General features: G+C 61.7%; 1 protein-coding gene across 1 annotated transcript in view; it reads right to left on the bottom strand.

The window, feature by feature from the left end:
• tle3a (TLE family member 3, transcriptional corepressor a) overlaps nucleotides 1-25964 on the bottom strand; it is a 162190-nt gene that overhangs the window by 34250 nt on the left and 101976 nt on the right. Inside the window, exons 8-9 of the mRNA XM_071405171.1 lie at nucleotides 20266-20449; nucleotides 3542-3549 (exon numbers count right to left, since the gene is read on the bottom strand). Coding sequence (XP_071261272.1) covers nucleotides 3542-3549; nucleotides 20266-20449 — 192 coding nt within the window. The remainder of the gene's footprint in view (nucleotides 1-3541; nucleotides 3550-20265; nucleotides 20450-25964) is intronic.

The raw sequence follows: 25964 nt of genomic DNA, 5'->3' as shown, positions 1-25964 counted from the left end.
GCTACACGGTCTGCATAGCTACACGGTCTGCATAGCTACACGGTCTGCATAGCTACACGGTCTGCATAGCTACACGGTCTGCATAGCTACACGGTCTGCATAGCTACACGGTCTGCATAGCTTCACGCCTGCATAGCTACACGCCTGCATAGCTACACGGTCTGCATAGCTACACGGCCTGCATAGCTACACGGCCTGCATAGCTACACGGTCTGCATAGCTACACGGTCTGTATAGCTACACGACCTGCATAGCTACACGGCCTGCATAGCTACACGGTCTGCATAGCTACACGGCCTGCATAGCTACACGCCTGCATAGCTACACGGTCTGCATAGCTACACGCCTGCATAGCTACACGGTCTGCATAGCTACACGGTCTGCATAGCTACACGGTCTGCATAGCTACACGGTCTGCATAGCTACACGGTCTGCATAGCTACACGCCTGCATAGCTACACGGCCTGCATAGCTACACGGTCTGCATAGCTACACGGCCTGCATAGCTACACGGTCTGCATAGCTACACGGTCTGCATAGCTACACGGTCTGCATAGCTACACGCCTGCATAGCTACACGGCCTGCATAGCTACACGGCCTGCATAGCTACACGGTCTGCATAGCTACACGCCTGCATAGCTACACGGTCTGCATAGCTACACGGTCTGCATAGCTACACGCCTGCATAGCTACACGGTCTGCATAGCTACACGGTCTGCATAGCTACACGCCTGCATAGCTACACGGTCTGCATAGCTACACGCCTGCATAGCTACACGGTCTGCATAGCTACACGGCCTGCATAGCTACACGCCTGCATAGCTACACGGTCTGCATAGCTACACGGTCTGCATAGCTACACGCCTGCATAGCTACACGGTCTGCATAGCTACACGGTCTGCATAGCTACACGGTCTGCATAGCTACACGGCCTGCATAGCTACACGGCCTGCATAGCTACACGGTCTGCATAGCTACACGGCCTGCATAGCTACACGGCCTGCATAGCTACACGGCCTGCATAGCTACACGCCTGCATAGCTACACGGTCTGCATAGCTACACGGTCTGCATAGCTACACGGTCTGCATAGCTACACGGTCTGCATAGCTACACGGTCTGCATAGCTACACGGTCTGCATAGCTACACGCCTGCATAGCTACACGGCCTGCATAGCTACACGCCTGCATAGCTACACGGTCTGCATAGCTACACGGCCTGCATAGCTACACGGCCTGCATAGCTACACGGTCTGCATAGCTACACGGTCTGCATAGCTACACGGTCTGCATAGCTACACGGTCTGCATAGCTACACGGTCTGCATAGCTACACGGTCTGCATAGCTACACGGTCTGCATAGCTACACGGTCTGCATAGCTACACGGTCTGCATAGCTACACGCCTGCATAGCTACACGGTCTGCATAGCTACACGGTCTGCATAGCTACACGGCCTGCATAGCTACACGGTCTGCATAGCTACACGGTCTGCATAGCTACACGGTCTGCATAGCTACACGGTCTGCATAGCTACACGGTCTGCATAGCTACACGGTCTGCATAGCTACACGGCCTGCATAGCTACACGGCCTGCATAGCTACACGGCCTGCATAGCTACACGGTCTGCATAGCTACACGGCCTGCATAGCTACACGGCCTGCATAGCTACACGGCCTGCATAGCTACACGGTCTGCATAGCTACACGGTCTGCATAGCTACACGGTCTGCATAGCTACACGGTCTGCATAGCTACACGGTCTGCATAGCTACACGGTCTGCATAGCTACACGGTCTGCATAGCTACACGCCTGCATAGCTACACGGTCTGCATAGCTACACGGTCTGCATAGCTACACGGTCTGCATAGCTACACGGTCTGCATAGCTACACGCCTGCATAGCTACACGGTCTGCATAGCTACACGGCCTGCATAGCTACACGGCCTGCATAGCTACACGGTCTGCATAGCTACACGGTCTGCATAGCTACACGGTCTGCATAGCTACACGGTCTGCATAGCTACACGCCTGCATAGCTACACGGTCTGCATAGCTACACGGCCTGCATAGCTACACGGCCTGCATAGCTACACGGTCTGCATAGCTACACGGTCTGCATAGCTACACGGTCTGCATAGCTACACGGTCTGCATAGCTACACGGTCTGCATAGCTACACGCCTGCATAGCTACACGGTCTGCATAGCTACACGGTCTGCATAGCTACACGCCTGCATAGCTACACGGTCTGCATAGCTACACGGTCTGCATAGCTACACGGTCTGCATAGCTACACGGCCTGCATAGCTACACGGCCTGCATAGCTACACGGTCTGCATAGCTACACGGCCTGCATAGCTACACGGCCTGCATAGCTACACGCCTGCATAGCTACACGCCTGCATAGCTACACGGTCTGCATAGCTACACGGTCTGCATAGCTACACGGTCTGCATAGCTACACGCCTGCATAGCTACACGGTCTGCATAGCTACACGGTCTGCATAGCTACACGGTCTGCATAGCTACACGGTCTGCATAGCTACACGCCTGCATAGCTACACGGTCTGCATAGCTACACGGCCTGCATAGCTACACGGCCTGCATAGCTACACGCCTGCATAGCTACACGGCCTGCATAGCTACACGGCCTGCATAGCTACACGGCCTGCATAGCTACACGGCCTGCATAGCTACACGGCCTGCATAGCTACACGCCTGCATAGCTACACGGTCTGCATAGCTACACGGCCTGCATAGCTACACGGCCTGCATAGCTACACGGCCTGCATAGCTACACGGTCTGCATAGCTACACGCCTGCATAGCTACACGGTCTGCATAGCTACACGCCTGCATAGCTACACGGTCTGCATAGCTACACGGCCTGCATAGCTACGTAGAGTAAACAGCTCGAGTTGGACACAATTGAATAACATTCGGGGTTAAAGTTTCAGATTGGCACAGTTTCCTGCGTACAACACCTGCATCACTATACTGGACGTCAGTGTGTTCCAGTTCCCGCCAATATCCAACGTTGTGAACAAGACGTGTACAACAGTGTGTTCCAGTTCCCACCAATGTACAGAAACTTTGCAGAAACACACAGCCATTGAAGAGCAGTGGGACAACATTCCACAGGCCACCAATCAGGCCACCAATCAGGCCACCAATCAACAGCCTGATCAACTCTATGTGAAGGAGATGTGTCCTTTGCATGAGGAAAATGGTGGTCACACCAGATACTGACTGGTTTTCTGATCCACACCCCTACCTGTTTTTAAAGGTATCTGTGACCAACAGATGCATATCTGTATTCCCAGTCATGTGAAATCCATAGATTAGGGAATAATTAATTAATTAAAATCAAATTAGTTCCTTAAATGAACTGTAACTCAGTAAAATCTTAGAATTTGTTGTTATATTTCTGTTCAGTGTAGATTTAAGGAAAATAGTAAATACCACGCACACACATTATCTTACAGTACACATGCAGCAACAAAACAAACAAACAAAGAGATTGAATTTGGCAAAACTCACCGTGCTCTCTGCTTATTGGCCACGGCAGGAGAGATGTGATGACCAGCCATGAAAAGAAAAACAAATCAGTTTGGCATATCAAAACAAGACCGCAGGACTAGCTGTTCCAGCCAATCACAGCCTGAGAATGTACCAGCTCATTACCCAGAAAGAATGTAGGAGAATTCATAAAGGCTGTGCTTTCTCTTAACGAGCTGGACTAAAGGGGAAGGGAGAATTCATAAAGGCTGTGCTTTCTCTTATAACAAACTGGCCTAAAGGGGTAGGGATGGGCGTTTCAAATGATTCCACTATTCAAATAATATCATGACATTTCTTCGGATAACCTGGTTAGTCGAAATACGTGTTTTACTTCAACGGAGACTGGCTCGCATGACCAGAGAGAGTGCCGGTGCGCTGCCCTATAGGGGTGAGGGAGGGGCGAGAGAGGGGCAGGGGCCGGTGTGCTGCCCTATAGGGGTGAGAGAGGGGCGAGAGAGGGGCAGGGGCCGGTGCGCTGCCCTATAGGGGTGAGGGAGGGGCGAGAGAGGGGCAGGGGCCGGTGCGCTGCCCTATAGGGGTGAGAGAGGGGCAGGGGCCGGTGCGCTGCCCTATAGGGGTGAGGGAGGGGCAGGGGCCGGTGCGCTGCCCTATAGGGGTGAGAGAGGGGCAGGGGCCGGTGCGCTGCCCTATAGGGGTGAGGGAGGAGCAGGGGCCGGTGCATGCCCTATAGGGGTGAGAGAGGGGCAGGGGCCGGTGCGCTGCCCTATAGGGGTGAGGGAGGAGCAGGGGCCGGTGCATGCCCTATAGGGGTGAGAGAGGGGAAGGGGCCGGTGCGCTGCCCTATAGGGGTGAGAGAGGGGAAGGGGCCGGTGTGCTGCCCTATAGGGGTGAGAGAGGGGCGAGAGAGGGGAAGGGGCCGGTGTGCTGCCCTATAGGGGTGAGGGAGGGGCGAGAGAGGGGCAGGGGCCGGTGCGCTGCCCTATAGGTGTGTGGGAGGGGCGAGAGAGGGGAAGGGGCCGGTGTGCTGCCCTATAGGGGTGAGGGAGGGGCGAGAGAGGGGCAGGGGCCGGTGCGCTGCCCTATAGGTGTGTGGGAGGGGCGAGAGAGGGGAAGGGGCCGGTGTGCTGCCCTATAGGGGTGAGGGAGGGGCGAGAGAGGGGCAGGGGCCGGTGCGCTGCCCTATAGGGGTGAGGGAGGGGAAGGGGCCGGTGCGCTGCCCTATAGGGGCGAGAGAGGGGCAGGGGCCGGTGTGCTGCCCTATAGGGGTGAGGGAGGGGCAGGGGCCGGTGCATGCCCTATAGGGGTGAGAGAGGGGAAGGGGCCGGTGCGCTGCCCTATAGGGGTGAGAGAGGGGCAGGGGCCGGTGCGCTGCCCTATAGGGGTGAGGGAGGGGAAGGGGCCGGTGCGCTGCCCTATAGGGGTGAGGGAGGGGTGAGAGAGGGGCAGGGGCCGGTGCGCTGCCCTATAGGGGTGAGGGAGGATGCGTGCCCTATAGGGGTGAGAGAGGGGCAGGGGCCGGTGCGCTGCCCTATAGGGGTGAGGGAGGAGCAGGGGCCGGTGCATGCCCTATAGGGGTGAGAGAGGGGAAGGGGCCGGTGTGCTGCCCTATAGGGGTGAGAGAGGGGCGAGAGAGGGGAAGGGGCCGGTGTGCTGCCCTATAGGGGTGAGGGAGGGGCGAGAGAGGGGCAGGGGCCGGTGCGCTGCCCTATAGGGGTGTGGGAGGGGCGAGAGAGGGGAAGGGGCCGGTGTGCTGCCCTATAGGGGTGAGGGAGGGGCGAGAGAGGGGCAGGGGCCGGTGCGCTGCCCTATAGGGGTGAGAGAGGAGCAGGGTCCGGTGTGCTGCCCTATAGGGGTGAGGGAGGGGTGAGAGAGGAGCAGGGGCCGGTGCGCTGCCCTATAGGGGTGAGGGAGGGGTGAGAGAGGGGCAGGGGCCGGTGCGCTGCCCTATAGGGGTGTGGGAGGGGTGAGAGAGGGGCAGGGGCCGGTGTGCTGCCCTATAGGGGTGTGGGAGGGGTGAGAGAGGAGCAGGGGCCGGTGCGCTGCCCTATAGGGGTGAGGGAGCAGCGAGAGAGGGGCAGGGGCCGGTGCGCTGCCCTATAGGGGTGAGAGAGGGGCAGGGGCCGGTGCGCTGCCCTATAGGGGTGAGGGAGGGGCAGGGGCCGGTGCGCTGCCCTATAGGGGTGAGAGAGGGGCAGGGGCCGGTGCGCTGCCCTATAGGGGTGAGGCAGGAGCAGGGGCCGGTGCATGCCCTATAGGGGTGAGAGAGGGGCAGGGGCCGGTGCGCTGCCCTATAGGGGTGAGGGAGGAGCAGGGGCCGGTGCATGCCCTATAGGGGTGAGAGAGGGGAAGGGGCCGGTGTGCTGCCCTATAGGGGTGAGAGGGAGAGGGGCCGGTGTGCTGCCCTATAGGGGTGAGGGAGGGGCGAGAGAGGGGCAGGGGCCGGTGCGCTGCCCTATAGGGGTGTGGGAGGGGCGAGAGAGGGGAAGGGGCCGGTGTGCTGCCCTATAGGGGTGAGGGAGGGGCGAGAGAGGGGCAGGGGCCGGTGTGCTGCCCTATAGGGGTGAGGGAGGGGCAGGGGCCGGTGCATGCCCTATAGGGGTGAGAGAGGGGAAGGGGCCGGTGCGCTGCCCTATAGGGGTGAGAGAGGGGCAGGGGCCGGTGCGCTGCCCTATAGGGGTGAGAGAGGGGAAGGGGCCGGTGCGCTGCCCTATAGGGGTGAGAGAGGGGCGGGGGCCGGTGCGCTGCCCTATAGGGGTGAGGGAGGAGCAGGGGCCGGTGCATGCCCTATAGGGGTGAGAGAGGGGCAGGGGCCGGTGCGCTGCCCTATAGGGGTGAGGGAGGAGCAGGGGCCGGTGCATGCCCTATAGGGGTGAGAGAGGGGAAGGGGCCGGTGTGCTGCCCTATAGGGGTGAGAGAGGGGCGAGAGAGGGGAAGGGGCCGGTGTGCTGCCCTATAGGGGTGAGGGAGGGGCGAGAGAGGGGCAGGGGCCGGTGCGCTGCCCTATAGGGGTGTGGGAGGGGCGAGAGAGGGGAAGGGGCCGGTGTGCTGCCCTATAGGGGTGAGGGAGGGGCGAGAGAGGGGCATGGGCCGGTGTGCTGCCCTATAGGGGTGAGGGAGGGGCGAGAGAGGGGCAGGGGCCGGTGTGCTGCCCTATAGGGGTGAGGGAGGGGCGAGAGAGGGGCAGGGGCCGGTGCGCTGCCCTATAGGGGTGAGAGAGGAGCAGGGGCCGGTGTGTTGCCCTATAGGGGTGAGGGAGGGGCGAGAGAGGGGCAGGGGCCGGTGTGCTGCCCTATAGGGGTGAGGGAGGGGCGAGAGAGGGGCAGGGGCCGGTGTGCTGCCCTATAGGGGTGAGGGAGGGGCGAGAGAGGGGCAGGGGCCGGTGTGCTGCCCTATAGGGGTGAGAGAGGGGCGAGAGAGGGGCAGGGGCCGGTGCGCTGCCCTATAGGGGTGAGAGAGGGGCAGGGGCCGGTGCGCTGCCCTATAGGGGTGAGGGAGGAGCAGGGGCCGGTGCATGCCCTATAGGGGTGAGAGAGGGGAAGGGGCCGGTGTGCTGCCCTATAGGGGTGAGGGAGGGGCGAGAGAGGGGCAGGGGCCGGTGTGTTGCCCTATAGGGGTGAGGGAGGGGCGAGAGAGGGGCAGGGGCCGGTGTGCTGCCCTATAGGGGTGAGGGAGGGGCGAGAGAGGGGCAGGGGCCGGTGTGCTGCCCTATAGGGGTGAGGGAGGGGCGAGAGAGGGGCAGGGGCCGGTGTGCTGCCCTATAGGGGTGAGAGAGGGGCGAGAGATGGGCAGGGGCCGGTGCGCTGCCCGATAGGGGTGAGAGAGGGGCAGGGGCCGGTGCGCTGCCCTATAGGGGTGAGGGAGGAGCAGGGGCCGGTGCATGCCCTATAGGGGTGAGAGAGGGGAAGGGGCCGGTGTGCTGCCCTATAGGGGTGAGGGAGGGGCGAGAGAGGGGCAGGGGCCGGTGCGCTGCCCTATAGGGGTGTGGGAGGGGCGAGAGAGGGGAAGGGGCCGGTGTGCTGCCCTATAGGGGTGAGGGAGGGGCGAGAGAGGGGCAGGGGCCGGTGTGCTGCCCTATAGGGGTGAGGGAGGGGCAGGGGCCGGTGCATGCCCTATAGGGGTGAGAGAGGGGAAGGGGCCGGTGCGCTGCCCTATAGGGGTGAGAGAGGGGAAGGGGCCGGTGCGCTGCCCTATAGGGGTGAGAGAGGGGCGGGGGCCGGTGCGCTGCCCTATAGGGGTGAGGGAGGAGCAGGGGCCGGTGCATGCCCTATAGGGGTGAGAGAGGGGCAGGGGCCGGTGCGCTGCCCTATAGGGGTGAGGGAGGAGCAGGGGCCGGTGCATGCCCTATAGGGGTGAGAGAGGGGAAGGGGCCGGTGTGCTGCCCTATAGGGGTGAGAGAGGGGCGAGAGAGGGGAAGGGGCCGGTGTGCTGCCCTATAGGGGTGAGGGAGGGGCGAGAGAGGGGCAGGGGCCGGTGCGCTGCCCTATAGGGGTGTGGGAGGGGCGAGAGAGGGGAAGGGGCCGGTGTGCTGCCCTATAGGGGTGAGGGAGGGGCGAGAGAGGGGCAGGGGCCGGTGTGCTGCCCTATAGGGGTGAGGGAGGGGCGAGAGAGGGGCAGGGGCCGGTGTGCTGCCCTATAGGGGTGAGGGAGGGGCGAGAGAGGGGCAGGGGCCGGTGCGCTGCCCTATAGGGGTGAGAGAGGAGCAGGGGCCGGTGTGTTGCCCTATAGGGGTGAGGGAGGGGCAGGGGCCGGTGCGCTGCCCTATAGGGGTGAGGGAGGGGTGAGAGAGGAGCAGGGGCTGGTGCGCTGCCCTATAGGGGTGAGGGAGGGGTGAGAGAGGAGCAGGGGCCGGTGCGCTGCACTATAGGGGTGAGGGAGGGGCGAGAGAGGGACAGGGGCCGGTGCGCTGCCCTATAGGGGTGTGGGAGGGGTGAGAGAGGGGCAGGGGCCGGTGTGCTGCCCTATAGGGGTGAGGGAGGGGCGAGAGAGGAGCAGGGGCCGGTGCGTTGCCCTATAGGGGTGTTGGAGGGGTGAGAGAGGGGCAGGGGCCGGTGTGCTGCCCTATAGGGGTGTTGGAGGGGTGAGAGAGGGGCAGGGGCCGGTGCGCTGCCCTATAGGGGTGAGGGAGGGGCGAGAGAGGAGCAGGGGCCGGTGCGTTGCCCTATAGGGGTGTGGGAGGGGCGAGAGAGGAGCAGGGGCCGGTGCGTTGCCCTATAGGGGTGTGGGAGGGGCGAGAGAGGGGCAGGGGCCAGTGTGCTGCCCTATAGGGGTGTGGGAGGGGCGAGAGAGGAGCAGGGGCCGGTGCGTTGCCCTATAGGGGTGAGAGAGGGGCGAGAGAGGGGCAGGGGCCGGTGCGTTGCCCTATAGGGGTGAGGGAGGGGTGAGAGAGGAGCAGGGGCCGGTGCGCTGCCCTATAGGGGTGAGGGAGGGGCGAGAGAGGGGCAGGGGCCGGTGCGCTGCCCTATAGGGGTGAGGGAGGGGTGAGAGAGGAGCAGGGGCCGGTGCGCTGCCCTATAGGGGTGAGGGAGGGGCGAGAGAGGGGCAGGGGCCGGTGCGTTGCCCTATAGGGGTGAGGGAGGGGCGAGAGAGGGGCAGGGTCCGGTGCGCTGCCCTATAGGGGTGAGGGAGGGGTGAGAGAGGGGCAGGGGCCGGTGTGCTGCCCTATAGGGGTGAGGGAGGGGCGAGAGAGGGGCAGGGGCCGGTGTGCTGCCCTATAGGGGTGAGAGAGGGGCGAGAGAGGGGCAGGGGCCGGTGCGCTGCCCTATAGGGGTGAGAGAGGGGCAGGGGCCGGTGCGCTGCCCTATAGGGGTGAGGGAGGAGCAGGGGCCGGTGCATGCCCTATAGGGGTGAGAGAGGGGAAGGGGCCGGTGTGCTGCCCTATAGGGGTGAGGGAGGGGCGAGAGAGGGGCAGGGGCCGGTGTGTTGCCCTATAGGGGTGAGGGAGGGGCGAGAGAGGGGCAGGGGCCGGTGTGCTGCCCTATAGGGGTGAGGGAGGGGCGAGAGAGGGGCAGGGGCCGGTGTGCTGCCCTATAGGGGTGAGGGAGGGGCGAGAGAGGGGCAGGGGCCGGTGTGCTGCCCTATAGGGGTGAGAGAGGGGCGAGAGAGGGGCAGGGGCCGGTGCGCTGCCCTATAGGGGTGAGAGAGGGGCAGGGGCCGGTGCGCTGCCCTATAGGGGTGAGGGAGGAGCAGGGGCCGGTGTGCTGCCCTATAGGGGTGAGGGAGGGGCGAGAGAGGGGCAGGGGCCGGTGCGCTGCCCTATAGGGGTGTGGGAGGGGCGAGAGAGGGGAAGGGGCCGGTGTGCTGCCCTATAGGGGTGAGGGAGGGGCGAGAGAGGGGCAGGGGCCGGTGTGCTGCCCTATAGGGGTGAGGGAGGGGCAGGGGCCGGTGCATGCCCTATAGGGGTGAGAGAGGGGAAGGGGCCGGTGCGCTGCCCTATAGGGGTGAGAGAGGGGAAGGGGCCGGTGCGCTGCCCTATAGGGGTGAGAGAGGGGCGGGGGCCGGTGCGCTGCCCTATAGGGGTGAGGGAGGAGCAGGGGCCGGTGCATGCCCTATAGGGGTGAGAGAGGGGCAGGGGCCGGTGCGCTGCCCTATAGGGGTGAGGGAGGAGCAGGGGCCGGTGCATGCCCTATAGGGGTGAGAGAGGGGAAGGGGCCGGTGTGCTGCCCTATAGGGGTGAGAGAGGGGCGAGAGAGGGGAAGGGGCCGGTGTGCTGCCCTATAGGGGTGAGGGAGGGGCGAGAGAGGGGCAGGGGCCGGTGCGCTGCCCTATAGGGGTGTGGGAGGGGCGAGAGAGGGGAAGGGGCCGGTGTGCTGCCCTATAGGGGTGAGGGAGGGGCGAGAGAGGGGCAGGGGCCGGTGTGCTGCCCTATAGGGGTGAGGGAGGGGCGAGAGAGGGGCAGGGGCCGGTGTGCTGCCCTATAGGGGTGAGGGAGGGGCGAGAGAGGGGCAGGGGCCGGTGCGCTGCCCTATAGGGGTGAGAGAGGAGCAGGGGCCGGTGTGTTGCCATATAGGGGTGAGGGAGGGGCAGGGGCCGGTGCGCTGCCCTATAGGGGTGAGGGAGGGGTGAGAGAGGAGCAGGGGCTGGTGCGCTGCCCTATAGGGGTGAGGGAGGGGTGAGAGAGGAGCAGGGGCCGGTGCGCTGCACTATAGGGGTGAGGGAGGGGCGAGAGAGGGACAGGGGCCGGTGCGCTGCCCTATAGGGGTGTGGGAGGGGTGAGAGAGGGGCAGGGGCCGGTGTGCTGCCCTATAGGGGTGAGGGAGGGGCGAGAGAGGAGCAGGGGCCGGTGCGTTGCCCTATAGGGGTGTTGGAGGGGTGAGAGAGGGGCAGGGGCCGGTGTGCTGCCCTATAGGGGTGTTGGAGGGGTGAGAGAGGGGCAGGGGCCGGTGCGCTGCCCTATAGGGGTGAGGGAGGGGCGAGAGAGGAGCAGGGGCCGGTGCGTTGCCCTATAGGGGTGTGGGAGGGGCGAGAGAGGAGCAGGGGCCGGTGCGTTGCCCTATAGGGGTGTGGGAGGGGCGAGAGAGGGGCAGGGGCCAGTGTGCTGCCCTATAGGGGTGTGGGAGGGGCGAGAGAGGAGCAGGGGCCGGTGCGTTGCCCTATAGGGGTGAGAGAGGGGCGAGAGAGGGGCAGGGGCCGGTGCGTTGCCCTATAGGGGTGAGGGAGGGGTGAGAGAGGAGCAGGGGCCGGTGCGCTGCCCTATAGGGGTGAGGGAGGGGCGAGAGAGGGGCAGGGGCCGGTGCGCTGCCCTATAGGGGTGAGGGAGGGGTGAGAGAGGAGCAGGGGCCGGTGCGCTGCCCTATAGGGGTGAGGGAGGGGCGAGAGAGGGGCAGGGGCCGGTGCGTTGCCCTATAGGGGTGAGGGAGGGGCGAGAGAGGGGCAGGGTCCGGTGTGCTGCCCTATAGGGGTGAGGGAGGGGTGAGAGAGGGGCAGGGGCCGGTGCGCTGCCCTATAGGGGTGTGGGAGGGGCGAGAGAGGGGCAGGGGCCGGTGCGCTGCCCTATAGGGGTGAGGGAGGGGTGAGAGAGGGGCAGGGGCCGGTGCGCTGCCCTATAGGGGTGTGGGAGGGGTGAGAGAGGAGCAGGGGCCGGTGCGCTGGCCTATAGGGGTGAGAGAGGGGCAGGGGCCGGTGTGCTGCCCTATAGGGGTGAGGGAGGGGTGAGAGAGGGGCAGGGGCCGGTGCGCTGCCCTATAGGGGTGAGGGAGGGGTGAGAGAGGAGCAGGGGCTGGTGCGCTGCCCTATAGGGGTGAGGGAGGGGCGAGAGAGGGGCAGGGGCCGGTGCGTTGCCCTATAGGGGTGTGGGAGGGGCGAGAGAGGGGCAGGGGCCGGTGTGCTGCCCTATAGGGGTGAGGGAGGGGTGAGAGAGGGGCAGGGGCCGGTGTGCTGCCCTATAGGGGTGTGGGAGGGGCAGGGGCCGGTGCGCTGCCTTATAGGGGTGTTGGAGGGGCGAGAGAGGGGCAGGGGCCGGTGCGTTGCCCTATAGGGGTGTGAGAGGAGCAGGGGCCGGTGCGCTGCCCTATAGGGGTGTTGGAGGGGTGAGAGAGGGGCAGGGGCCGGTGCGCTGCCCTATAGGGGTGAGAGAGGGGCGAGAGAGGGGCAGGGGCCGGTGCGCTGCCCTATAGGGGTGTGGGAGGGGCGAGAGAGGAGCAGGGGCCGGTGCGTTGCCCTATAGGGGTGTGGGAGGGGCGAGAGAGGGGCAGGGGCCGGTGCGCTGCCCTATAGGGGTGAGGGAGGGGCGAGAGAGGGGCAGGGGCCGGTGCGCTGCCCTATAGGGGTGTGGGAGGGGTGAGAGAGGGGCAGGGGCCGGTGCGCTGCCCTATAGGGGTGAGGGAGGGGTGAGAGAGGAGCAGGGGCCGGTGCGCTGCCCTATAGGGGTGAGGGAGGGGCGAGAGAGGGGCAGGGGCCGGTGCGTTGCCCTATAGGGGTGTGGGAGGGGCGAGAGAGGGGCAGGGGCCGGTGTGCTGCCCTATAGGGGTGAGGGAGGGGTGAGAGAGGGGCAGGGGCCGGTGCGTTGCCCTATAGGGGTGTGAGAGGAGCAGGGGCCGGTGCGCTGCCCTATAGGGGTGTGGGAGGGGCGAGAGAGGGGCAGGGGCCGGTAAGTTGCCCTATAGGGGTGTGGGAGGGGCGAGAGAGGGGCAGGGGCCGGTGTGCTGCCCTATAGGGGTGTTGGAGGGGCGAGAGAGGGGCAGGGGCCGGTGTGCTGCCCTATAGGGGTGAGGGAGGGGTGAGAGAGGGGCAGGGGCCGGTGTGCTGCCCTATAGGGGTGTGGGAGGGGCAGGGGCCGGTGCGCTGCCCTATAGGGGTGTTGGAGGGGCGAGAGAGGGGCAGGGGCCGGTGCGTTGCCCTATAGGGGTGTGAGAGGAGCAGGGGCCGGTGCGCTGCCCTATAGGGTTGTGGGAGGGGTGAGAGAGGGGCAGGGGCCGGTGCGCTGCCCTATAGGGGTGAGGGAGGGGCGAGAGAGGGGCAGGGGCCGGTGCGTTGCCCTATAGGGGTGTGGGAGGGGCGAGAGAGGGGCAGGGGCCGGTGTGCTGCCCTATAGGGGTGAGGGAGGGGCGAGAGAGGGGCAGGGGCCGGTGCGCTGCCCTATAGGGGTGAGAGAGGAGCAGGGGCCGGTGTGTTGCCCTATAGGGGTGAGGGAGGAGCAGGGGCCGGTGCATGCCCTATAGGGGTGTGGGAGGGGTGAGAGAGGAGCAGGGGCCGGTGTGCTGCCCTATAGGGGTGAGGGAGGGGTGAGAGAGGAGCAGGGGCCGGTGCGCTGCCCTATAGGGGTGAGGGAGGGGCGAGAGAGGGACAGGGGCCGGTGCGCTGCCCTATAGGGGTGTGGGAGGGGTGAGAGAGGGGCAGGGGCCGGTGTGCTGCCCTATAGGGGTGAGGGAGGGGCGAGAGAGGAGCAGGGGCCGGTGCGTTGCCCTATAGGGGTGTTGGAGGGGTGAGAGAGGGGCAGGGGCCGGTGTGCTGCCCTATAGGGGTGTTGGAGGGGTGAGAGAGGGGCAGGGGCCGGTGCGCTGCCCTATAGGGGTGAGGGAGGGGCGAGAGAGGAGCAGGGGCCGGTGCGTTGCCCTATAGGGGTGTGGGAGGGGCGAGAGAGGAGCAGGGGCCGGTGCGTTGCCCTATAGGGGTGTGGGAGGGGCGAGAGAGGGGCAGGGGCCAGTGTGCTGCCCTATAGGGGTGTGGGAGGGGCGAGAGAGGAGCAGGGGCCGGTGCGTTGCCCTATAGGGGTGAGAGAGGGGCGAGAGAGGGGCAGGGGCCGGTGCGTTGCCCTATAGGGGTGAGGGAGGGGTGAGAGAGGAGCAGGGGCCGGTGCGCTGCCCTATAGGGGTGAGGGAGGGGCGAGAGAGGGGCAGGGGCCGGTGCGCTGCCCTATAGGGGTGAGGGAGGGGTGAGAGAGGAGCAGGGGCCGGTGCGCTGCCCTATAGGGGTGAGGGAGGGGCGAGAGAGGGGCAGGGGCCGGTGCGTTGCCCTATAGGGGTGAGGGAGGGGCGAGAGAGGGGCAGGGGCCGGTGCGCTGCCCTATAGGGGTGAGGGAGGGGTGAGAGAGGGGCAGGGGCCGGTGCGCTGCCCTATAGGGGTGTGGGAGGGGCGAGAGAGGGGCAGGGGCCGGTGCGCTGCCCTATAGGGGTGAGGGAGGGGTGAGAGAGGGGCAGGGGCCGGTGCGCTGCCCTATAGGGGTGTGGGAGGGGTGAGAGAGGAGCAGGGGCCGGTGCGCTGCCCTATAGGGGTGAGAGAGGGGCAGGGGCCGGTGTGCTGCCCTATAGGGGTGAGGGAGGGGTGAGAGAGGGGCAGGGGCCGGTGCGCTGCCCTATAGGGGTGAGGGAGGGGTGAGAGAGGGGCAGGGGCCGGTGCGCTGCCCTATAGGGGTGAGGGAGGGGTGAGAGAGGGGCAGGGGCCGGTGCGTTGCCCTATAGGGGTGTGAGAGGAGCAGGGGCCGGTGCGCTGCCTTATAGGGGTGTTGGAGGGGCAGGGGCCGGTGCGTTGCCCTATAGGGGTGTGGGAGGGGCGAGAGAGGGGCAGGGGCCGGTGTGCTGCCCTATAGGGGTGAGGGAGGGGTGAGAGAGGGGCAGGGGCCGGTGTGCTGCCCTATAGGGGTGTGGGAGGGGCAGGGGCCGGTGCGCTGCCTTATAGGGGTGTTGGAGGGGCGAGAGAGGGGCAGGGGCCGGTGCGTTGCCCTATAGGGGTGTGAGAGGAGCAGGGGCCGGTGCGCTGCCCTATAGGGGTGTTGGAGGGGTGAGAGAGGGGCAGGGGCCGGTGCGCTGCCCTATAGGGGTGAGAGAGGGGCGAGAGAGGGGCAGGGGCCGGTGCGCTGCCCTATAGGGGTGTGGGAGGGGCGAGAGAGGAGCAGGGGCCGGTGCGTTGCCCTATAGGGGTGTGGGAGGGGCGAGAGAGGGGCAGGGGCCGGTGCGCTGCCCTATAGGGGTGAGGGAGGGGCGAGAGAGGGGCAGGGGCCGGTGCGCTGCCCTATAGGGGTGTGGGAGGGGTGAGAGAGGGGCAGGGGCCGGTGCGCTGCCCTATAGGGGTGAGGGAGGGGTGAGAGAGGAGCAGGGGCCGGTGCGCTGCCCTATAGGGGTGAGGGAGGGGCGAGAGAGGGGCAGGGGCCGGTGCGTTGCCCTATAGGGGTGTGGGAGGGGCGAGAGAGGGGCAGGGGCCGGTGTGCTGCCCTATAGGGGTGAGGGAGGGGTGAGAGAGGGGCAGGGGCCGGTGCGTTGCCCTATAGGGGTGTGAGAGGAGCAGGGGCCGGTGCGCTGCCCTATAGGGGTGTGGGAGGGGCGAGAGAGGGGCAGGGGCCGGTAAGTTGCCCTATAGGGGTGTGGGAGGGGCGAGAGAGGGGCAGGGGCCGGTGTGCTGCCCTATAGGGGTGTTGGAGGGGCGAGAGAGGGGCAGGGGCCGGTGTGCTGCCCTATAGGGGTGAGGGAGGGGTGAGAGAGGGGCAGGGGCCGGTGTGCTGCCCTATAGGGGTGTGGGAGGGGCAGGGGCCGGTGCGCTGCCCTATAGGGGTGTTGGAGGGGCGAGAGAGGGGCAGGGGCCGGTGCGTTGCCCTATAGGGGTGTGAGAGGAGCAGGGGCCGGTGCGCTGCCCTATAGGGTTGTGGGAGGGGTGAGAGAGGGGCAGGGGCCGGTGCGCTGCCCTATAGGGGTGAGGGAGGGGCGAGAGAGGGGCAGGGGCCGGTGCGTTGCCCTATAGGGGTGTGGGAGGGGCGAGAGAGGGGCAGGGGCCGGTGTGCTGCCCTATAGGGGTGAGGGAGGGGCGAGAGAGGGGCAGGGGCCGGTGCGCTGCCCTATAGGGGTGAGAGAGGAGCAGGGGCCGGTGTGTTGCCCTATAGGGGTGAGGGAGGAGCAGGGGCCGGTGCATGCCCTATAGGGGTGTGGGAGGGGCGAGAGAGGAGCAGGGTCCGGTGTGCTGCCCTATAGGGGTGAGGGAGGGGTGAGAGAGGAGCAGGGGCCGGTGCGCTGCCCTATAGGGGTGAGGGAGGGGCGAGAGAGGGACAGGGGCCGGTGCGCTGCCCTATAGGGGTGTGGGAGGGGTGAGAGAGGGGCAGGGGCCGGTGTGCTGCCCTATAGGGGTGAGGGAGGGGCGAGAGAGGAGCAGGGGCCGGTGCGTTGCCCTATAGGGGTGTTGGAGGGGTGAGAGAGGGGCAGGGGCCGGTGTGCTGCCCTATAGGGGTGTTGGAGGGGTGAGAGAGGGGCAGGGGCCGGTGCGCTGCCCTATAGGGGTGAGGGAGGGGCGAGAGAGGAGCAGGGGCCGGTGCGTTGCCCTATAGGGGTGTGGGAGGGGCGAGAGAGGAGCAGGGGCCGGTGCGTTGCCCTATAGGGGTGTGGGAGGGGCGAGAGAGGGGCAGGGGCCAGTGTGCTGCCCTATAGGGGTGTGGGAGGGGCGAGAGAGGAGCAGGGGCCGGTGCGTTGCCCTATAGGGGTGAGAGAGGGGCGAGAGAGGGGCAGGGGCCGGTGCGTTGCCCTATAGGGGTGAGGGAGGGGTGAGAGAGGAGCAGGGGCCGGTGCGCTGCCCTATAGGGGTGAGGGAGGGGCGAGAGAGGGGCAGGGGCCGGTGCGCTGCCCTATAGGGGTGAGGGAGGGGTGAGAGAGGAGCAGGGGCCGGTGCGCTGCCCTATAGGGGTGAGGGAGGGGCGAGAGAGGGGCAGGGGCCGGTGCGTTGCCCTATAGGGGTGAGGGAGGGGCGAGAGAGGGGCAGGGGCCGGTGCGCTGCCCTATAGGGGTGAGGGAGGGGTGAGAGAGGGGCAGGGGCCGGTGCGCTGCCCTATAGGGGTGTGGGAGGGGCGAGAGAGGGGCAGGGGCCGGTGCGCTGCCCTATAGGGGTGAGGGAGGGGTGAGAGAGGGGCAGGGGCCGGTGCGCTGCCCTATAGGGGTGTGGGAGGGGTGAGAGAGGAGCAGGGGCCGGTGCGCTGCCCTATAGGGGTGAGAGAGGGGCAGGGGCCGGTGTGCTGCCCTATAGGGGTGAGGGAGGGGTGAGAGAGGGGCAGGGGCCGGTGCGCTGCCCTATAGGGGTGAGGGAGGGGTGAGAGAGGGGCAGGGGCCGGTGCGCTGCCCTATAGGGGTGAGGGAGGGGTGAGAGAGGGGCAGGGGCCGGTGCGCTGCCCTATAGGGGTGAGGGAGGGGCGAGAGAGGGGCAGGGGCCGGTGCGTTGCCCTATAGGGGTGTGGGAGGGGCGAGAGAGGGGCAGGGGCCGGTGTGCTGCCCTATAGGGGCGAGGGAGGGGTGAGAGAGGGGCAGGGGCCGGTGTGCTGCCCTATAGGGGTGTGGGAGGGGCAGGGGCCGGTGCGCTGCCCTATAGGGGTGTTGGAGGGGCGAGAGAGGGGCAGGGGCCGGTGCGTTGCCCTATAGGGGTGTGAGAGGAGCAGGGGCCGGTGCGCTGCCCTATAGGGGTGTTGGAGGGGTGAGAGAGGGGCAGGGGCCGGTGCGCTGCCCTATAGGGGTGAGAGAGGGGCGAGAGAGGGGCAGGGGCCGGTGCGCTGCCCTATAGGGGTGTGGGAGGGGCGAGAGAGGAGCAGGGGCCGGTGCGTTGCCCTATAGGGGTGTGGGAGGGGCGAGAGAGGGGCAGGGGCCGGTGCGCTGCCCTATAGGGGTGAGGGAGGGGCGAGAGAGGGGCAGGGGCCGGTGCGCTGCCCTATAGGGGTGTGGGAGGGGTGAGAGAGGGGCAGGGGCCGGTGCGCTGCCCTATAGGGGTGAGGGAGGGGTGAGAGAGGAGCAGGGGCCGGTGCGCTGCCCTATAGGGGTGAGGGAGGGGCGAGAGAGGGGCAGGGGCCGGTGCGTTGCCCTATAGGGGTGTGGGAGGGGCGAGAGAGGGGCAGGGGCCGGTGCGCTGCCCTATAGGGGTGAGGGAGGGGTGAGAGAGGGGCAGGGGCCGGTGCGTTGCCCTATAGGGGTGTGAGAGGAGCAGGGGCCGGTGCGCTGCCCTATAGGGGTGTGGGAGGGGCGAGAGAGGGGCAGGGGCCGGTGCGTTGCCCTATAGGGGTGTGGGAGGGGCGAGAGAGGGGCAGGGGCCGGTGTGCTGCCCTATAGGGGTGTTGGAGGGGCGAGAGAGGGGCAGGGGCCGGTGTGCTGCCCTATAGGGGTGTTGGAGGGGCGAGAGAGGGGCAGGGGCCGGTGCGCTGCCCTATAGGGGTGAGAGAGGGGCGAGAGAGGGGCAGGGGCCGGTGCGCTGCCCTATAGGGGTGTGGGAGGGGCGAGAGAGGAGCAGGGGCCGGTGCGTTGCCCTATAGGGGTGTGGGAGGGGCGAGAGAGGGGCAGGGGCCGGTGCGCTGCCCTATAGGGGTGAGGGAGGGGCGAGAGAGGGGCAGGGGCCGGTGCGCTGCCCTATAGGGGTGTGGGAGGGGTGAGAGAGGGGCAGGGGCCGGTGCGCTGCCCTATAGGGGTGAGGGAGGGGTGAGAGAGGAGCAGGGGCCGGTGCGCTGCCCTATAGGGGTGAGGGAGGGGCGAGAGAGGGGCAGGGGCCGGTGCGTTGCCCTATAGGGGTGTGGGAGGGGCGAGAGAGGGGCAGGGGCCGGTGTGCTGCCCTATAGGGGTGTTGGAGGGGCGAGAGAGGGGCAGGGGCCGGTGTGCTGCCCTATAGGGGTGAGGGAGGGGTGAGAGAGGGGCAGGGGCCGGTGTGCTGCCCTATAGGGGTGTGGGAGGGGCAGGGGCCGGTGCGCTGCCCTATAGGGGTGTTGGAGGGGCGAGAGAGGGGCAGGGGCCCGGTGCGTTGCCCTATAGGGGTGTGAGAGGAGCAGGGGCCGGTGCGCTGCCCTATAGGGGTGTGGGAGGGGTGAGAGAGGGGCAGGGGCCGGTGCGCTGCCCTATAGGGGTGAGGGAGGGGTGAGAGAGGAGCAGGGGCCGGTGCGCTGCCCTATAGGGGTGAGGGAGGGGCGAGAGAGGGGCAGGGGCCGGTGCGTTGCCCTATAGGGGTGTGGGAGGGGCGAGAGAGGGGCAGGGGCCGGTGTGCTGCCCTATAGGGGTGTTGGAGGGGCGAGAGAGGGGCAGGGGCCGGTGTGCTGCCCTATAGGGGTGAGGGAGGGGTGAGAGAGGGGCAGGGGCCGGTGTGCTGCCCTATAGGGGTGTGGGAGGGGCAGGGGCCGGTGCGCTGCCCTATAGGGGTGTTGGAGGGGCGAGAGAGGGGCAGGGGCCGGTGCGTTGCCCTATAGGGGTGTGAGAGGAGCAGGGGCCGGTGCGCTGCCCTATAGGGGTGTTGGAGGGGTGAGAGAGGGGCAGGGGCCGGTGCGCTGCCCTATAGGGGTGAGAGAGGGGCGAGAGAGGGGCAGGGGCCGGTGCGCTGCCCTATAGGGGTGTGGGAGGGGCGAGAGAGGAGCAGGGGCCGGTACGTTGCCCTATAGGGGTGTGGGAGGGGCGAGAGAGGGGCAGGGGCCGGTGCGCTGCCCTATAGGGGTGAGGGAGGGGCGAGAGAGGGGCAGGGGCCGGTGCGCTGCCCTATAGGGGTGAGGGAGGGGCGAGAGAGGGGCAGGGGCCGGTGTGCTGCCCTATAGGGGTGAGGGAGGGGCGAGAGAGGGGCAGGGGCCGGTGTGCTGCCCTATAGGGGTGAGGGAGGGGAGAGAGAGGGGCAGGGGCCAGTGCACTGCCCTATAGGGGTGCAGGAGGGGCGAGAGAGGGGCTTGTTGACTATTTTTGCTTCCAGTCCTTGTCTACAACTCCATTCATATGAAACAGCCTACCTGTTGATTGATCATCGTAACCTACTCATCACTTAGACAACTTCCTTCTGTAAATAATACTCCTCACTGAGACAACTTCATTCTGTAAATAATGTAACTCCATTTTGCATAGATTAGAAATGTGTTGACTTTACTTGCTACACACATGGACCCTCTGGCCGCTTTGATCGACCGATGATGACAAGTGTGTAGGCTACCAGAGTCTTTTATAATGTGTCGGGTCTCATTGAAACTGTTGTTTAATTAAACTGCAGAATGTAATGGTCTATCTTGTAGGCTCTCTCTGTCACACAAATGTCACATAGATCATTTAAAATATATATATATTTTTTTTTTACAAAAATGAATACTATCCCAAGTAATCGAATATCAACATCCGTTAGGATATTCCGTCCAAAATGGCAGATTCCACTTCCCAAACACGAAAGATTCTCAATTTTGGCCACCTTTTTATGATGTAATTTAGGCTAGTATTCTTCACACTGCTGCATGTAAACATCACTACACCATTTACACCAAGACATCCACCTGAACCACAAATAGTACTTCCTGATACAGAAGTAGTACGGCTACTAGTAGAGTAGAGTCATTTCATCACCTCTGTGCTCCACGTCATGGTGGTTCTTCTCATCTTTAACGGGGAGGTTAGCCTGACTCCCCAGAGCTCCCAGGGCCAGCAGCCCAGACCCTGGGATTATTCCAGGAGGCTGGAGCCCCGCTGCCAGAAGGGGAGGACCACCTTGGGCTGCATGGGACAGGTGCTGAGCCTGGAGCTGTTGCTGCTGTAGAGAGGGCAGAGAGACAGAGCAAGAAGAGGACAAGTGGGTCGGAGGGTAAGAGAAAAGAGACGTCATACACTAACCACCTAACCCATAGAATTACAGGATCTCTGTAACACAAACTGAGGTAGGTTTCCCCAGAGGATTCATTACTAAAGTAGTATATTATTTCTTGAACAGATCTAGACTCACGCCAATCGTTGAACAGGCAAAGTTCCTCAAGTTACGAATTGCAACACTATCAAACACTTTGTGGCGGCTGTTTGTCTAGGTTGTGGCGATAACATAGTAATTTACCTACGACAGGCTTTGGGAAATCCAACTATGTTTAGCCAGGCCGATCAGTTAAACGGTGATTATTTGCTCTGAGACACCATGAGATATGAGGCTCTGCTCAGAGACACCATGAGATATGAGGCTCTGCTCAGAGACACCATGAGATTTGAGACTCTGCTCAGAGACACCATGAGATATGAGGCTCTGCTCAGAGACACCATGAGATATGAGGCTCTGCTCTGAGACACCATGAGATATGAGACTCTGCTCAGAGACACCATGAGATATGAGGCTCTGCTCAGAGACACCATGAGATATGAGACTCTGCTCAGAGACACCATGAGATATGAGGCTCTGCTCAGAGACACCATGAGATATGAGGCTCTGCTCAGAGACACCATGAGATATGAGGCTCTGCTCAGAGACACCATGAGATATGAGGCTCTGCTCTGAAATACCATGAGATATGAGGCTCTGCTCTGAAATACCATGAGATATGAGGCTCTGCTCAGATACATTAAGATGAAACAATAGGAACACTCATCATACTCTGAACTGTATGACAGAGGAATGGAGACACTGGGCTTTAGAACCCCAGCTGACTAGAACTGTCAATCTCCATCTTGTCATCTTGTTTCACAGAAATGGCTGAATCCCAAAATTGGCTGAAAAAAAACCGGTGTGAATTAATAAGCAAAATTTGCTCCTGTCAAACCGAAATACGAAAACACAATACATATTTTAAAAGCTGAGAAACAGCTCTTTCAAATGATATGACATACAATAGCACCATATCAATCAAAACGGTAATCAATCAAGATTAAAACACAGGTGAAAATGTGCATCTAAATACTAAAATCGATGCTTTTCTTCCAATTTTTGAGCACATTGTCGTCCTTGTTTTTTGTAAGGATTGATCATCTGAAATCAGAATAGAAATACCTTTTACTGTGAATGGGTTACAGATGTTTCCGGAATGGAACATGCTTAACACCCCGGCCATCCTACAATCTCAGCTTGATGCCCTCAATCTCACACAAATTATCAATGAACCTACCAGGTACAACCCCAAATCCGTAAACACGGGCACCCTCATAGATATCATCCTAACTAACTCGCCCTCCAAATACACCTCTGCTGTTTTCAACCAAGATCTCAGCGATCACTGCCTCATTGCCTGCATCCGTAATGGGTCAGCGGTCAAACGACCTCCACTCATCACTGTCAAACGCTCCCTAAAACACTTGAGCGAGCAGGCCTTTCTAATCGACCTGGCCCGGGTATCCTGGAAGGATATTGACCTCATCCCGTCAGTAGAGGATGCCTGGTTATTCTTTAAAGGTGCCTTCCTCACCATCTTAAATAAGCATGCCCCGTTCAAAACATTTCGAAACCAAGAACAGATATAGCCCTTGGTTCACTCCAGACCTGTCTGCCCTTGACCAACACAGAAACATCCTGTGGCGTTCTGCATTAGCATCGAATAGCCCCCGTGATATGCAACTTTTCAGGGAAGTTAGGAACAAATACAGGCAGTTAGGAAAGCTAAGACTAGCTTTTTCAAGCAGAAATTTGCATCCTGTACCACAAACTCAAAAAAGTTCTGGGACACTGTAAAGTCCATGGAGAATAACAGCACCTCCTCCCAGCTGCCCACTGCACTGAGGCTAGGAAACACTGTCACCACCGATAAATCTACTATAATCGAGAATTTCAATAAGCATTTTTCTAAGGCTGGACATGCTTTCCACCTGGCTACCCCTACCCCGGTCAACAGCCCTCCACCCCCCACAGAAACTTGCCCAAGCCTCCCTCATTTCTCCTTCACCCAAATCCAGATAGCTGATGTTCTGAAAGAGCTGCAAAATCTGAACCGCTACAAATCAGCCGGGCTAGACAATCTGGACCCTCTCTTTCTAAAATTGTCTGCCGAAATTGTTGCAACCCCTATTACTAGCCTGTTCAACCTCTCTTTCGTATCGTCTGAGATCCTCAAAGATTGGAAAGCTGCCGCGGTCATCCCCCTCTTCAAAGGGGGAGACACTCTAGACCCAAACTGCTACAGACCTATATCTATCCTACCCTGTCTTTCTAAGGTCTTCGAAAACCAAGTTAACAAATTACCGACCATTTCGAATCCCACCGTACCTTCTCCGCTATGCAATCTGGTTTAAGAGTTGGTCATGGGTGCACCTCAGCCACGCTCAAGGTCCTAAACGACATCATAACCGCCATCGATAAGAGACATTACTGTGAGGCCGTATTCATTGACCTGGCCAAGGCTGTCGGCTCTGTCAATCACCACATCCTCATCGGCAGACTCGATAGCCTTGGTTTCTCTAATGACTGCTTCGCCTGGTTCACCAACTACTTCTCAGATAGAGTTCAGTGTGTCAAATCGGAGGGCCTGTTGTCCGGACCTCTGGCGGTCTCTATGGGGGTACCACAGGGTTCAATTCTCGGCCGACTCTTTTCTCTGTATACATCAATAATGTCGCTCTTGCTGCTGGTGATTCTCTGATCCACCTCTACGCAGACGACACCATTCTGTATACTTCTGGCCCTTCTTTGGACACTGTGGTAACTAACCTCCAGACGAGCTTCAACGCCATACAACTCTCCTTCTGTGGACTCCAACTGCTCTTAAATGCAAGTAAAACTAAATGCATGCGATTCAATCGATCGCTGCCCGCACCTGCCCGCCCGTCCAGCATCACTACTCTGGACGGTTCTGACTTAGAATATGTGGACAACTACAAATTCCTAGGTGTCTGGTTAGACTGTAAACTCTCCTTCCAGACTCACATTAAGCATCTCCAATCCAAAATTAAATCTAGAATCGGCTTCCTATTTCACAACAAAGCATCCTTCACTCACGCTGCCAAACATACCCTCGTTAAACTGACCAGTAAGATAAGGTCGGGCTTTAGCTAGCAGAGACTTGTAGATAACCTGGGTTTGGAGACGAGTATGAAGCGAGGGCCAGCCTCCGTTTTGTCACCAAAGCCCCATATACTACCCACCACTGCGACCTGTACACTATCGTTGGTTGGCCCTCGCTTCATACTCATTGCCAAACCCACTGGCTCCAGGTCATCTACAAGTCTCTGCTAGGTAAAGCCCCGCCTTATCTCAGCTCACTGGTCACCATAGCAGCACCCACTCGTAGCACGCGCTCCAGCAGGTATATCTCACTGGTCATCCCCAAAGCCAATTCCACCTTTGGCCGCCTTTCCTTCCAGTTCTCTGCGAACGAACTGCAAAAATCACTAAATTAAAATAATTTATTTATCTTGCTCCTTTGCACCCCAGTATCTCTACTTGCACATTCATCTTCTGCACATTCTACCATTCCAGTGTTTATTTGCAATTACCTCGCCACCGTGGCCTATTTATTGCCTTACCTCCCTTATCTCACCTCATTTGCACATGCTGTATATAGACTTTTTGTTTTCTTTTGTTCTACTGTATTATTGACTGTATGTTTTGTTCTACTCCATGTGTAACTCTGTGTTGTTGTTTGTGTCGAACTGCTTTGCTTTATCTTGGTCAGGTCGCAGTTGTAAATGAGAACTTGTTCTCAACTGGCCGAACTGGTTAAATAAAGGTGAAATAAAACAGTTCCATGGAATGTTCTCTGGAATGTTCTATGGAATGTTCTGTGATCAGACAGTTTATCAGGATAGTATATTAAAGACCTAGTCATGTGAGGAAGTAAGTACACCCCCTGGAAAGTTGGATATGTAATCTCCACTTCAACACTATTGACAGATCAAGGAAACCTGATTTAACAAATTACACTGTAAGATTATACTGTGTAATCATGTATTCATCAAAAATCTACAGAAATGCAATTCCATAGTGCAGAAAAAATAAGGGACACTCCTAGGTACACTGTGTTGCCCCCTTTGGCTGAAATAACTTACGCTAGTCGTTCCTTGTAACTGTCAGTCTCTTACATTGACTGGGAGTAATATCTGCTCACTCTTCTGTACAGTACTGATTCAACTGTGTCATGTTCCGGGGCTTTCTGGCTCAGCCCACTTCAAGTCCCCCCCACAGAATTTGGACAGGATTGAGATCTGGACTTTGACTCGGCCGTTCCATAACCCTCCATTTCTACAGGATTGAGATCTGGGCTTTGACTCGGCCGTTCCATAACCCTCCATTTCTACAGGATTGAGATCTGGGCTTTGACTCGGCCGTTCCATAACCCTCCATTTCTACAGGATTGAGATCTGGGCTTTGACTCGGCCGTTCCATAACCCTCCATTTCTAAAGGATAGAGATCTGGGCTTTGACCCGGCCGTTCCATAACCCTCCATTTCTACAGGATTGAGATCTGGGCTTTGACTCGGCCGTTCCATAACCCTCCATTTCTACAGGATAGAGATCTGGGCTTTGACTCGGCCGTTCCATAACCCTCCATTTCTACAGGATAGAGATCTGGGCTTTGACTCGGCCGTTCCATAACCCTCCATTTCTACAGGATAGAGATCTGTGCTTTGACTCGGCCGTTCCATAACCCTCCATTTCTACAGGATTGAGATCTGGGCTTTGATTCGGCCGTTCCATAACCCTCCATTTCTCCAGGATTGAGATCTGGCTAGGCTGTTCCATAACCCTCCATTTCTACAGGATTGAGATCTGGGCTTTGACTCGGCCGTTCCATAACCCTCCATTTCTACAGGATAGAGATCTGGGCTTTGACTCGGCCGTTCCATAACCCTCCATTTCTACAGGATAGAGATCTGGGCTTTGACTCGGCCGTTCCATAACCCTCCATTTCTACAGGATTGAGATCTGGCTAGGCCGTTCCATAACCCTCCATTTCTACAGGACTGAGATCTGGGCTTTGACTCGGCCGTTCCATAACCCTCCATTTCTACAGGATTGAGATCTGGGCTTTGACTCGGCCGTTCCATAACCCTCCATTTCTACAGGATAGAGATCTGGGCTTTGACTCGGCCGTTCCATAACCCTCCATTTCTACAGGATAGAGATCTGGGCTTTGACTCGGCCGTTCCATAACCCTCCATTTCTACAGGATAGAGATCTGGGCTTTGACTCGGCCGTTCCATAACCCTCCATTTCTACAGGATAGAGATCTGGGCTTTGACTCGGCCGTTCCATAACCCTCCATTTCTACAGGATTGAGATCTGGGCTTTGACTCGGCCGTTCCATAACCCTCCATTTCTACAGGATTGAGATCTGGCTAGGCCGTTCCATAACCCTCCATTT

The sequence above is a fragment of the Salvelinus alpinus genome, chromosome 6 (assembly GCF_045679555.1).
Source record: "Salvelinus alpinus chromosome 6, SLU_Salpinus.1, whole genome shotgun sequence".
NCBI lineage: Eukaryota > Metazoa > Chordata > Actinopteri > Salmoniformes > Salmonidae > Salvelinus > Salvelinus alpinus.
This window is presented reverse-complemented; position numbering and strand designations above follow the sequence as displayed.